The 14,966-nt window shown below is 45.8% G+C and overlaps 1 protein-coding gene across 1 annotated transcript in view; it reads right to left on the bottom strand.

The window, feature by feature from the left end:
- Window positions 1–1,440: 1,440 nt before the first annotated feature.
- Window positions 1,441–14,966, bottom strand: part of LOC307156249 (ATP-binding cassette sub-family C member 12-like) — a gene marked incomplete at both ends in the record, with an annotated part of 30,954 nt that continues 17,428 nt past the window's right edge. Inside the window, 9 exons of the mRNA XM_079867543.1 lie at window positions 1,441–1,533; window positions 2,500–2,664; window positions 10,226–10,339; window positions 10,931–11,009; window positions 11,228–11,387; window positions 11,667–11,856; window positions 11,974–12,063; window positions 12,814–12,967; window positions 13,087–13,142. Of these exons, the coding sequence (XP_079723669.1) occupies window positions 1,441–1,533; window positions 2,500–2,664; window positions 10,226–10,339; window positions 10,931–11,009; window positions 11,228–11,387; window positions 11,667–11,856; window positions 11,974–12,063; window positions 12,814–12,967; window positions 13,087–13,142 (1,101 nt within the window). The remainder of the gene's footprint in view (window positions 1,534–2,499; window positions 2,665–10,225; window positions 10,340–10,930; window positions 11,010–11,227; window positions 11,388–11,666; window positions 11,857–11,973; window positions 12,064–12,813; window positions 12,968–13,086; window positions 13,143–14,966) is intronic.

Here is a 14,966-nt window from a genome sequence, read left to right as displayed (position 1 = left end):
CGTCTTTGAAAGAAAGTCTCTCTGTTTTCAAAATGATGCATGTTTTGGGTGAATGAGCATCACTGCATAAGTTGAAGGACACAAGCATTAAAAATTCACTGATATCTGATTAATGTCTTTCACGCCGTCTCTTCACTGAGTTAAAATAATTCCCTCGATCCCTCATCAGTCTAAGATGCACACTGATGCTGAAATTTCAACATTTCATCAGTGTCTCCAGTGAGTAACCGTGGCCCAGTAAACTCTGGTGCTGGAGGAGGAGAGAGACAGCGGGCGTCCAAGATGAGAAACACACACGGACTCACCTCGAAAGTTCTTAGAAGCATACAAGCCTTATATACAGTACAAGACAGAAACGAGACTTTATTATGTGTGAAACCGATATAATATCAAAGCGCAATACATGCACAAACAATCAAATAAATATTTAAAATACATATCTGATGAATCTATGAAAACTGAGAACATTTAAAGCTTAGTCTGTAACTGTTGTGTCTAAATGACAAAATATGAAGATAGACATATAACGCACATGAACAAAAATGTGCAGAGCCCTCTGAATCTTTAAAAGATTCAGTTGACTGGAATAAAAAAAATGCAAATCCACGTGCTTTTAGGCTACCTGTAAATGTAATGTTGAAGAGAAGTGTGGCAGCATGCTATGCTGTATTCTTCATATTAGTGATAGCTTATAAGGTCACACACACATTCTGCGAGAGTCATGTACATGGGTCATTGCCGAATAAGGTTTTTAAAAGTGTAAAAAAATAGAATGGAGATATAACTATATTTGAAACCATTTTTTTAGTTTACCTAGGTGTTAACAATAAGATTTTGTGGTTTGTACAATCAATTAACACTGTTTTTACAAGATGGAAAAAATATCACCAAAAAAGTCATTCGGTTTAACCACTGATTTGAAAGTTAAAAACTGATTTGACATTGATGTTGAAATAGTATATAGTGTGTAAAAATTATCACTGATCTCATAAATGTAATCATTTATTGGACTACTCTAAACACTCCAACATATTCAAGTAAAACATTGCACAGGGAAAGGAGAAAAGGGGAAATGTAAAAAAAAAGAGCCTTATCTGCTTTATATTTGTATTATTGTAGTTCCTTTAGTTATTAAAAACAATATTATTCCATTTAAATATTTACTGTATCGGTTTTACCAAATGACCTTTTGACACTTCAAAATCTTTAAAATACCTTTATATGTAGAAAAATATAATTAAAACCTTTTGGATTCAGTAAAAGAGATCAAGTTGTACTACCTTACATACTTTGGATGTTATATATTTGTTTTTTTTATTATTATTAAGGCCTTTGGACAAAAAAAAAAGACCCGTCACGTCATTGACCCACATATAGATGTGGTGAACCACTTCCGGTATCGATTAAATTCTGCATTCTGTGAGAATGCTTCCGAGCGCTTCACGAGTTGGCTCGATTAGCTGCTGCTAGAAGAGAGGCAAACCGAGAGTCCGGCCTCTGTATCAGGTCCTGCGGCGGGTCAAACTCCACCACCTGGAGAAAACACAACAGGGCTTATGTTCACCTCACTCTTAATGGAGGAGCGATTGTGTCGAGGCTTTCCGTTCTCATCCACTTCCATTTAGTTTAGCTGCTGTACAAAAACTGCCTGTTATGCTGCAAACTATGGAAGCTTGTTTCCGCCACTAAATAAAACATTTTAAAAGATCATTGCGACTTTTTATCTCACAATTGCGAGTTTAAATCTCGCAATTCTGACTTTATTTCTCAGAATTGCGAGACATAAAGTCAGAATTGCGTGAAATAAAGTCGCAATTGCGTGTTATAAAGTCAGAATTCAGACTTTTTTTCTCGCAATTGCGACTTTATATCACGCAATTCTGACTTTATAACACATAATTGCAGTTTTATATCTCGCAATTCTGACATCTTTTCTCAGAATTGTCAGATATAAAACGACCTTTTTTTTTTTACCTCAGAATAGTTTATATCTCACAATTCTGACTTTATAACACGCAATTGCGACTTTATATCTCACAATTCTGACTTTATAACACGCAATTGCGACTTTATATCATGCAATTCTGACTTTATATCTCGCAATTGCAACTTTATTTCTCAGAATTGCGACTTTATTTCTCACAATTCTGACTTGATATATCGCAATTGTGAGAAATAAAGTCAGAATTGTGAGATAAAAAGTCGCAATTATTATTATTTATTTATTATTCAGTGGCGTAAACAAGCTTCCATAGCAAACTGATATTTGTCATAATATTATTTTAATTTATAATCATAATCATTTTACCATTTACAGCATTCTGTTATTCTTCCGGTTATTAGATGCAAATAAATCGGAAGTGCCCACAACATCACAGAAAATAGCTTATGCGTTGCTACACAAGGGGAATAGAGGTCTTCAATAATGCTATCAGACAGTAATGTACTGTATTTAGTTGAATGTAATGTCAATTTATATATTAAGAAGTAGTGGATTACCTTGCCCTGCTCCATGACGAGTATGCGGTCACTCTCCAACACGGTGTTAATCCTGTGGGCGATTGTGAGCACTGTGCAGTGCTGGAAACCCTCTCTGATGGTGCGCCGGATCATGCTGTCAGTCTCGGAGTCTATAGACGCCGTCGCCTCATCCAATAGAATGATCTATGAACACGACTTTATCAGACCCTGTTAAGAGCAAGGGATTCTGGTAGGGATGCACCGATACCATTTTTTTCAGAATCGATCCGATCCGATACCAAAAATTCTGAGTATCGACCGATACCGATCCGATAGCGATACTAGCGCAATTCTTTTTTTAATCAAGTAGAATTTCTATAACTCTGTGTTGAACTGATAATAAGAACAAAAAAAAAGAAAAACAAACAACAACAAAAAAAATATATGATCATAATCTGATATAAATGCTGTTATAAACTAGATTAGTGGATAATTCAGCAGTAAAGTTTAGTCTAGAAAAATCACAAGTGCACAATAATTGTATAAAATCTGAACAGTTTGTGAAAAAAAAAAAAAAAAAACGTTTAGTGGGGAACAAATTAGAGACAATAAGTGTAACACTAAATCTGGTAAAACTTTACACATTGCTCTTTGTATTATTGTAAAATACATTCATAAAAAACAAGATAACAAAAATCAAAAATATCAATTATTTTATATAATTTTGAATAAAATTGAGACATTTTTTAAATGTATAGCAGAGCTGTTTAATGAGGTAGCAATGATAGATAGGACAGAACAAGAACGGCTATTAATAATCTTTCATTGCGTCCCTGTATTATGATATGAAAGGCTCCAATACAGTGCGGCACAAAGCGCTTATGCGCATCCCGAGCGCAGAATGATGCGCTTGAAGCAACATGAGTCACAGCGCGCAGCGCATCGAGTCCGCATTGAAAAGTTTAAAACACAAAGACAATACATATCGATGCGTAGTGTATTATACAGTATCTATCTATACAATAGTCTATTCAGCATTTCCTTTTAACTGTTTTAAAGGGGTCATATAATGTCATTTTTGTACAAGCTAATATGATTCTTTAGGGTCTAAATTAAAAGTTTGTAATATACTTTAATTAAAAATTCTCATTAGTATTGTAAGAAAACGTCTCAGGTTACAACTGTAACCTATGTTCCCTGAGAACAGGGAACGAGACACTACGTCAGAATGACGCAATGGGGAACGCCTCAGGCGTGACAGGTGTCTGAAATCAATATCAAATCACGGCAATCACATTGACCGGCGACAGCCCGTGAATCATTAACGTGAATGATTAACATGCGACCTGCAAGTATAAAAGGGCGCCTTGCAAACATGACAAACATCCTATCGTCTGAAGGGACTGTTGCAGGCAGGCCCCGAGGCATGGCAGGAAGACGTAGTGTCTCGTTCCCTGTTCTCAGGGAACATAGGTTACAGTTGTAACCTGAGACGTTCCCTTTCGAAAGGGAACTCTACACTACGTCAGAATGACGCAATGGGGAACGATATACCAACGCCACCATGCTAAGGGGAGTGCATGCCCAATGGCAGTGACAACTGTCAGAACCGGCAATTCAAATGAACGCTAGAACCACTCACCCCTAGGTCACACTGGGCTGTCAGTGACAGCACTCCCTACGGTCATAGCCCAAGCTATATGATACCACAGAAAACCTCCATAAACATAGTTTAGTGAAAGGTCTACCTGGGCCTGCTCAAGGGCCTAGGACCACAACTTCAACTTCTTAGAAGGGGTCCCTTCTAGGGAATGTGGCTAGGGAACCTGAGGGAACCCCAGCCAGTCACTATTCAGGGGAACGTGCCACCTGAAATGCCACCAGGCAGGCCTGACCTGGTGTCACCATATAAGACACTACAGTCTGGCCACTTCCTGTCTGTCCGAAGACAGAGCCTCTGGACACTTGCCTTTAGGAAGGCATCCAACCCGAGGGACTGCGAAGCAGGCAGTGAACCACTCGGACCGGATCTCAGAGACGGGATATCCTGGAGAGTATGACTCAGCATAGTGCTTTACAACCCTTGCCAGCGAGGGGAGTTTCTCTACTCGATCCACGGATCAACCCAGTGTTTGTGTTTCAAAACACTAAGGAGGCCTGTGAGGGCCTAAGGACTGATCTAACTGGGAGGCCTCATGAGAGGCCTACGACCGACTGATCAGACTCAGGAGACCACATACTCATACTGACCCTCAGTGAGGGGAGCATTAGATCTACCTGGTAGGCAACCAGGCTGTAGCAGGATAAACAGGTTCCAGGAGGGAACCCGTAGCAGAGAATACAAACTTGAGTCGAGCCAGGGCGCAAGCTCACCTTCGGTAGCTGCCTGATAAGGTCTGCTAAACTGAAAGTAAGCGGCCACTAGCTTACAAAACCCAGCACCACAGTGAAACTACTCAGGGAGACCTGGAGAGGCCTACTACCTGACAACCACAGTATGTGGGAGCTCACCTTCAGAGAGGCCTGGTGAAGCCTACTATCTGATAACCACAAAACGTGGGAGCTCACTTTCAGAGAGGCCTGGAGAGGCCTACTACCTGAAAAACCATGCTCAGTGGAACACACAGTAAGTGGGAGCTAACCCTTCAAGGAGGCCTGGAGAGGCCTACTACATGATAACCACAGTATGTGGGAGCTCAACTTCAGGGAGGCCTAGTGAGGCCTACTACCTGATAACCACAGCGCATGGGAGTTCACTTACAGAGAGGCCTGGAGAGGCCTACTACATGACAACCACAGTATGCGGGGGCTCAACTTCAGGGAGGCCTAGTGAGGCCTACTACCTGATAACCACAGTGCATGGGAGTTCACTTACAGAGAGGCCTGGAGAGGCCTGCTACATGACAACCACAAAACGTGGGAGCTCAACTTAAGGGAGGCCTAGTGAAGCCTACCACAGTACATAGGAGTTCGCTTACAGAGAGGCCTAGAGAGGCCTACTACCCATTACCAGAAAAACCACATTAAGTGGAAACTCAAAGTATGTTGGAACTCAACTCCAGGGAGGCCTGGTGAGGCCTACTACCAGAGAACCATGACATGAAGGAGCTTACTTTCAGGGAGGCCTGGAGAGGCCTACTACCTGAAAACCACAGCTGACATTGGGCCAGACTGGCAGTCCAGTTGACTGTCTATGGGGCTTTGCCTTCAGGGAGGCCTTATGAGGCCTACTAACTGATAGTTCAACCTCAGGGCCACTTAGTACCACAGTATGAGGGATTTAGCCCTCAGGGAGGCCTAGTAAAGCCTACTACCTGACCCCCACAAAAAATGTGGGAGCCCATCTTCAGGGAGGCCTGAAGAGGCCTACTTCCTGAAACAGTCTAATCAGCTGGATGTGACTGCTGCTGGGGACTCGCCTAACAGGGAGGCCCGGTCGAGCCTACTAGCTGATAGCGAGTCTTTCTGCTACTTTAATGAACACTGCTGGAACCATACTATTAAAAACTTTTCCTATAGTTTTGTCCTAGTGTATGCTCCACAATGGTGTGACCCACCTCCGAGGAGGCCTGTTAAGACCTACTACTCGTTAGTGAGTCTTCTGCCCGAACTACCAGGGCCAACCACCGAAGGTGAGCTGGCCTAGGAGCCCTATCTTAGGGGCTACCCAGTCAAGGAGGCCTGCTGGGGCCTACTACCTAACTGTGCAGCCTTCAAGGCAGAAAAACTGTTACTACAGCGCTTACAGCATCCTGGTACCTAATCACATTGCCAAAGGCAGTGTACTCAGCAAAAAGCAATACCCTCATAGCAGGGGAGTACAACATACGCCACTCTGCCTAGTGGAGGCCCCATTTTAAGGGCCTACCTACTAAATGCATGGGCATCAGCTCATGGCAATGCTCTGGCTTCAAGGGAGCGGAGTTCAAATACCGGAATGAAATGTAGTTAGAACTCCCTGCTCAACCGGAGCCATCATGGTGTGAGGTAGATAATACAGAGCTGAGAATGGATTACTCAAAACTACCCTGCGTTAGCGGGGGAGTAACACCATATGCCCCTGAAATGTTAGACAGGGAGCGGGCCTGCAAGTGGCTCCAAAGGGTGACAGGGATTTGTCCTGTGCCCAGCCTGGGGGAGCGGAGCTTGCTTGCAAGCCAACCAACTTTCACCCATCGTTCGAGCGGTTCAGCTCAACGGGCTGAGTGGAGCCAGCTCTAGAGGCCTAAAAACAAGTAGCTCTGTTCGGCAGGGTCTGGCAAACTATCACATCGCAGAGCGAAAGACAGCCTGACCCGCCTGAAGGATCATACCTCAACTACCACCCTGCATTACTCTATCACCCCTGAATGCAGTGAAAGGGGTGGGCCTTGGCCAACAACTCCCATTTAAGGGAGGAGGCTGAAATCTAGGGGAGGAAGCCTAACACATAATGAATGCGGCAGCTATACTTAGCAGAACGCCTCCAACATCCCAAACATAGCCTAGGCCAGCTACAGAGGCGGCCCGGGTTAGGGCCGACCCATAAGCATAGATCTACCTGAGGGCTCAGAGGAGCCAAAGCCAACTTGATTGAGAGGCTGTGAAACACTCAACCTACTGACACCTTACAGAGCTCAGGGGAGCGAAGTACTCAGGATATCAATGTCACAAACCGATAGGTAAGACATAAGATCTATCTGAAGCGCCAGCGTCAGTCTAAACCTAAAACAAAAAAGCTTTTTTTTTTTTTTTTTTAGGAAGACCAACTACTCTACCCCTGGGTGGCTAATAGCCCTGAGGCTAAACAGAAATGAGCGGCGGCCCACCACGCATAAAAAATGTTATGACCGGAAGGCCATCACACACTCAGCACGGAAGCCAAATCTTCTTTGAGCTTCTCCCTAATTCGTTCCAGCCACCAACTGAGGGGAGGCTTCAGGGCCCTGAAGTCCAAAACTTACTTTACCTTATTCCTCCTTGCCAGTACGACTCCCTAGGTCTATACAGGGAACGAGGTCTGTAGAGAAATAAATGTCAGTGTTATTTGTACACACAGATATTCTTAAAAGACCAATCAGCTCACCTGCGGCATGCGGAGTGAAGACTCCACCAGAGATTCACAAAAACCTGGGGTCCACCACTTTTACATGCCTAAAAGAGGCGCTCACACTAATCAAGCCAAGGCGGGCCAACAGAACATAGTTCTATCATGGGCCCAGCCCCAGGCCTGATGTAGCAAGAACGCCTGGGGAGTCAGGAAGAGAGAGAGGGCTGGTAGAAAAAGGCCCTCCAGGGAGATCAACCCTTACTCACGCTGTGTGCGCTTGCGCTGGATGACCTCCCTTAGATCCCTCTTCTTGCGGGAGGCTCGCCTTCTCTGTGTCCTACTCCTCCATGGAGGGGGCGCACAAGAGGCGACACTGGACCTCTGGTCCTGTCTATGGTCCTCGGACCGAGAGGGACCAGGGCCTCCCGTCTGCCTGGGCTTGGACCCGGATCTCAGCGGTATACATGTTTCAAAAGCAGCTGAGCGTGCCTTCGCCTCTCTAAACTTCCCAACCACCGCATCCACGGAGGTGCCAAAAAGTTTAGAAGGCGAAACTGGTGAATTGAGGAGAAAAGGATTTCTCTTTCTCCCCGATATCAGCCATGTTAAATCACAGATGCCTCTCCGTGGCCACCATCGCTGCCATCGATCGGCCGATCGCGGCAGCAGGCCTGGAGAGACAAAACTGTGGTTCGACGCAGCTCAGCAACCGCCTCAGGGGACAGCCCCGCCCCCTGGTCGAGATCCCACAGCAGGTCAGCCTGGTAAGCTTGCAGCACCGCCATGGTATGGGGAGCAGCGCCGGCCTGACCTGCTGCCGTGTATGCTCTGCCATTCAAACGAGCTGATACTTTAAGCGGTTTGGATGGCAGGGTTGGAGCTTTAAGTGTCGACACCCGCCCAGACACGAGATATTTTGTGAACGTCTCGTCAATCGGCGGTATCGACACATACCCATGCTTCCCGATCCACTCAACATCAGCGAAATCACCCCGCTGATGTCAGTGAATACGAGCAGAGTATGGGTTCTTCCAAGCCCTCTCGATCTCAGTATGGAGATCAGGAAGGAAAGGAAGGCTCACCTGAGCTGGTGGCATATGTTCAGGGAGAAATCGATCGTCAAGCCTGCCGCGAGCGATCTCTCCCTGAGCGCGCTGCCATGGCAACTGAAGTTTGTCGGCGGCGCGCCCCATATCAACCACCAGCTCAGCATACACGGGGCAGGATGGCTGACGAGGCTCTGGATCTAATTCATCCTCATCAGCCATTTCTTGCCCGTCCTGAAGAGCACTCGCTGCAGTACCAGTAGGAGAAACGTCTCCGTCGTCCACCTGCAACACGCTCTCGTCAGTCGATGACGCATCTGAGAGGGTTTTTTTATTTTTATTTTATTTGCACAGGACGCTCCCTCGAGAGCGTCCCGTGCGTGCTCTTCACTCAGACAGAAAATGCACATTTCATGTGTGTCACCCGGCAACAAAAACCTTGGGCACGGGTCAACACATATAATTAAATTCTTTACCTTAGGACTTGCCTTAAGTGTGCGCTTCATTTTCTAATTGCCGTTAATGCTTGACATTAAGACCAGACAAAACAGTCCCTGAAGACGAAAAGATGTTTGTCATGTTTGCAAGGCGCCCTTTTATACTTGCAGGTCGCATGTTAATCATTCACGTTAATGATTCACGGGCTGTCGCCGGTCAATGTGATTGCCGTGATTTGATATTGATTTCAGACACCTGTCACGCCTGAGGCGTTCCCCATTGCGTCATTCTGACGTAGTGTCTCGTTCCCTTTCGAAAGGGAACACTAATTTTACCTGGTCAAAAACAGCTCTGTTTTCAGCACGCCGTTTAAGTGCATGTGTCTTTAAATGATAATGAGCTTTGCTCACCCCGCCCCTCTGTTCTGTGCGTACACCGTTTGTAACACAATAACACATTAACCATAACGCATTGTTCATTATAAACGTGGTATTATGAATTATATTGAGAACGTCGTACATAGAAAACATGCCATAATGTACCCTGAGTGTAAACCAGGGATTCATCGTGAAGCGTTCAGCAAGCGATTTGCAAAGATTAATACAAGATTAATATAAAGGTTAATAAAACGTTACACTCACTTCACTTCTTCTGGAGGTGCAGCAGGAACACGAATAGTTGGTACCGATCCTTTTTCAGGAGCAGCTTCTTAGCAAAACCAGCTTTATACTGACCCTCGTTTATAAAGCAGTCTGGTGTGTGAAATGATTCGCTAAAACATGACAGCATTGACGTTGATCGTGGGGAATATTCCCTTTGAAAACAAACTTTTATGCAAAACCATAGACCTTTATCTACAGATCAAGTATAATAGTAACATTGAATCATCTTGAAGAGAGTTTCATCGTGTTAACTGTCGTAACCGAATGCGTCGCGCTGTTTGAATGCTGAATGATTGACAGCCGCAGCTGAGGGAAACGTTTACGTGATTTTGAATTTAACGACTTAAATATTATTTTCTATCTCTCATTATACTATATAATTGCTTCAGAACACTTATAATATTGTGCACGAAAACCTATGGTGCTTTATAATGTTTGTGTGCCTTTTGTGGGGCTTAACAATAACACCGAATAGTATACGCACAATATCGGATTTGGATCGGCCTCGTCTGACCGATACCCGATCCGGCAAAAATGGCAGTATCGGATCGGTGCATCCCTAGATTCTGGTGTGTGTTTTGTAGTCTTACTTTGGACTTACGGAGCAGCGCTCTGGCCATACACATGAGCTGCCGCTCTCCAACTGAGAAATTCTCTCCGTTCTCCACTACTGGAGAGTCTAACTTCTCTGGCAACTTAGCAATCTGCAAGAGAGAGAGAAAGAGAAGTGCGGATAACACCTGAATGCTTGAGTGTTTATTTTATATGACCATTATATTCAATTACTGTTTCTCCTTTCTTTTTTATGTTACCGTGGACCAAAGTGTGAAAGGTACGGAGAAGAATTTAAGCAGATGTTACGTCTAGTGTTTCACCACTATAGTGCAGCTCACAGTAACTTTTTTTTACTACACACTCTTATATTGTGTGTTTCTTTCTTTTTTGCTCTCTCAATAAATGATATCCTCACATAAAAGGCTAGATTAACTTTATGATGTTTGAGCTACTCCTAGTAGAAACCATGAGTGTTGAAATAATGAAACTACATGTATGGCACCCCACTGATCACCTGAACTTGATCATATACAGTGAAAGAAGTGCATCATTACTTAAAACAGGTAATGTTGATCAAGTCTGAAAAAGAGTGAGCATTCAGGCTGTGTTCTACTATTTGAAAAATGAGGAACATATTTGGAGAAGCCCTCTGACACAAGATCTAGAGAAGTACGTACTTGAAACATAATCAAAACTGTATTCAGTATTGCTTGCGGGCCTTGTGTAGAGTGAGTCTTTACCGTGTCCTTCATGAAGGTCTTTTCTAACGCCAGCCAGAGCTCCTCATCTTTGTAGTTGTTAAACGGGTCCAGGTTATACCTACACACAGTAAATCACATTCTGCACATTACATGTAAAAGAATACAATACACAAAAATGTACACAGATTGAGGTTATGAGTATCAAGGATAATTGCCATTTTATTTTTCGATATCACACAATGAATGTTGCCTTATTTCAGTTCAGGTCAATTCAATGAATAAGACTGCTTGAGGAAGTGCTTTTTGTGAATAAAAAAGTGGTCAGTGAGAGGTCACCTGACAGTGCCGATGAAGAGTACAGGGTCCTGTGGGATGACGGACAGTTGGCTGCGAAGATCTTTCAGGCCCAGCTTGCAGATGTCCACATCATCTATCAGAATAGTGCCCTCAGCCGGCTCTGCCAGTCGGAAAAACGCCACGCCCAGAGAGGACTTCCCTGAATCAGAAAGAGAGCGGCAATGAGCGAAACTATATGAGATGCATTTATATTACATGACGTTACTGAAAGGCACTAGCTACTTTATGCATTTTTATGATGGTGGCCACATTTGCTAAAGAATACTTTAGAATGACGACTTTAACATTGATTCCCCATCTCTTAATTTAATCCATTATGCATTACTACGTCAATCTGAACTTATAACAATAAGCGGAAATGATTCTTAATGTTTAAAAACATATAATTAAGCTTTGAATAGAACATGTTCTCTCTCACCAGAGCCAGTACGTCCCACAATGCCAAGCTTTTCCCCTGGATTAATATGAACGTGGAGATTACGGAGGACCATGGGTGTGTTGTCCCTGTATCTCATACTGTAGTTTTTAAAGGTAATGGCGCCCTCCTGTGGCCAGCCGGCGGGGACGTGAGCACCATTGACACTTCGTGGACCCTCTGATACACAACTCTGCAGCACACAATGAAGCAGTGATGCATTAAAACTATATTCAATCTGCTATATTACTGGCAAAACTGAATTTGAATGCATGATGACCCAAAGGTTGACCTAATGTTCATCTCTTACCGTAATATACTCCAGCAGTCTCTCTACACTGGTGAACTTCGCCTCCAGCTCAGTGGACAATCTCACCACAAACTGAAGGACTCCAGTCAGCTGAAACGGCATGAACACAAAGTGCTCAGATATCCTTCAGTTGTTCGCCTACTGTTTTAGGGGCTGTTTACACCTGGCCACTTCATGTTTTCTCAGATCGGATAGCTATCTGATTTATCAAAGCGATTCCATTTACACCTGGTCACATAAATGTGCTTTTGCAAAATGGATATAAATTCTATCTTTTTTCCCACGCTATATGCAGATTTAATGGAGTGCACGTCACCGAAAGCAACAGAAATGAGCTGAATTTTATTGACCATCAGATAAAATTTCAAAATCAAAGACCGCAATAAGAGAGAGTGGCAACATCCCTGGTAAGATTATTTCGTTTCTTTACTTTTAATGATGATGATTGTGTTAAGACTTTCAGACTTTCACTGTGATTTGCGATAGTTTGCACATTGGCTTAGTGAATAAAGTTGAGCGTGTTCCAGTAGCGTCGTCATATCTGGCTATAACATTACATATAGCATATAACACGCTCTCACATGTTTATTTTTTTAGCATTTTTGGGAGGAGTAAAATTTACATATGTGGTTTCAACAACCAGATGCATTTACACTTGTCCAGTTTCGTCTGGAATGCGTCTCAGACCTCCTCCTGAAGTGGTTTGAGCGATCGGATTCAAATCCATCTCGAATGCGTTTCGGAGGGCATTTACACCTGGTCTTTTCTTGCTATCCGATCTGAGAAAACGCATGAAGTGGCCAGGTGTAAACAGCCCCTTAGTCTAGCTGTGAGAGTTACCTGTATCGTGTAAGATAAGGCCAGGCCCTTTAGAGAAGGGTTTATGGCCTCATTGGGGCTGAGCACTACGAACAGTGCCACCATTAGAGTCACAGTAGCGGACAGGAAGGCTAGCCAAAACGACAGCCAGCGAGTCCCACAGTTAAGACCAGACCTGCACAGTGGCAATCTCAGGACCAGATCTGCGCGGTGGCGATCTCAGGACCAGATCTGCGCAGTAGCGATCTCAGGACCAGACCTGCGCAGTACACAGTAGCGATCTCGGGACCAGACCTGCGCAGTGGCAATCTCAGGACCAGATCTGCGCGGTGGCGATCTCGGGACCAGACCTGCGCAGTGGCGATCTCAGGACCAGATCTGCGCAGTAGCGATCTCAGGACCAGACCTGCGCAGTAGCGATCTCAGGACCAGACCTACGCAGTGGCGATCTCAGGACCAGATCTGCGCAGTACACAGTAGCAATCTCTGGACCAGACCTGCGCAGTGGCGATCTCGGGACCAGACCTGCGCAGTACACAGTAGCGATCTCGGGACCAGACCTGCGCAGTGGCGATCTCGGGACCAGACCTGCGCAGTGGCGATCTCGGGACCAGACCTGCGCAGTAGCGATCTCAGGACCAGACCTGCGCAGTGGCGATCTCATGACCAGACCTGCGCAGTAGCGATCTCGGGACCAGACCTGCGCAGTACACAGTAGCGATCTCAGGACCAGACCTGCGCAGTAGCGATCTCAGGACCAGATCTGCGCAGTACACAGTAGCAATCTCTGGACCAGACCTGCGCAGTGGCGATCTCGGGACCAGACCTGCGCAGTACACAGTAGCGATCTCGGGACCAGACCTGCGCAGTGGTGATCTCGGGACCAGATCTGCGCAGTAGCGATCTCAGGACCAGACCTGCGCAGTAGCGATCTCGGGACCAGACCTGCGCAGTGGCGATCTCGGGACCAGACCTGCGCAGTGGCGATCTCGGGACCAGACCTGCGCAGTGGCGATCTCAGGACCAGACCTGCGCAGTGGCGATCTCATGACCAGACCTGCGCAGTAGCGATCTCGGGACCAGACCTGCGCAGTAGCGATCTCAGGACCAGATCTGCGCAGTACACAGTAGCGATCTTGGGACCAGACCTGCGCAGTACACAGTAGCGATCTCAGGACCAGACCTGCGCAGTACACAGTAGCGATCTTGGGACCAGACCTGCGCAGTACACAGTAGCGATCTTGGGACCAGACCTGCGCAGTACACAGTAGCGATCTCAGGACCAGACCTGCGCAGTACACAGTAGCGATCTCAGGACCAGACCTGCGCAGTACACAGTAGCGATCTTGGGACCAGACCTGCGCAGTAGCGATCTCAGGACCAGACCTGCGCAGTAGCGATCTCGGGACCAGACCTGCGCAGTGGCGATCTCGGGACCAGACCTGCGCAGTGGCGATCTCAGGACCAGACCTGCGCAGTGGCGATCTCATGACCAGACCTGCGCAGTAGCGATCTCGGGACCAGACCTGCGCAGTAGCGATCTCAGGACCAGACCTGCGCAGTGGCGATCTCGGGACCAGACCTGCGCAGTAGCGATCTCAGGACCAGATCTGCGCAGTACACAGTAGCGATCTTGGGACCAGACCTGCGCAGTACACAGTAGCGATCTCAGGACCAGACCTGCGCAGTACACAGTAGCGATCTTGGGACCAGACCTGCGCAGTGGCGATCTCAGGACCAGACCTGCGCAGTAGCGATCTCAGGACCAGATCTGCGCAGTACACAGTAGCGATCTTGGGACCAGACCTGCGCAGTACACAGTAGCGATCTCAGGACCAGACCTGCGCAGTACACAGTAGCGATCTTGGGACCAGACCTGCGCAGTGGCGATCTCAGGACCAGACCTGCGCAGTGGCAATCTCAGGACCAGACCTGCACAGTGGCGATCTCGGGGCCAGACCTGCGCAGTGGCGATCTCAGGACCAGACCTGCGCAGTAGTGATCTCAGGACCAGACCTGTGCAGTACACACAAGCTATGTAGGTTACAGGACAGTAGGTTACACCACCATTTTTATAGCATTGCGTAACTAACTAAAAACAAACAAACTTATTTTAAAAACAGACACTTGAAATTACATCAGCGTGATGAAAACTACAGTACATGACAGAAACC

The sequence above is a fragment of the Squalius cephalus genome, assembly GCF_949319135.1.
Source record: "Squalius cephalus genome assembly, chromosome: 3".
Taxonomy (NCBI): Eukaryota; Metazoa; Chordata; class Actinopteri; order Cypriniformes; family Leuciscidae; genus Squalius; species Squalius cephalus.
This window is presented reverse-complemented; position numbering and strand designations above follow the sequence as displayed.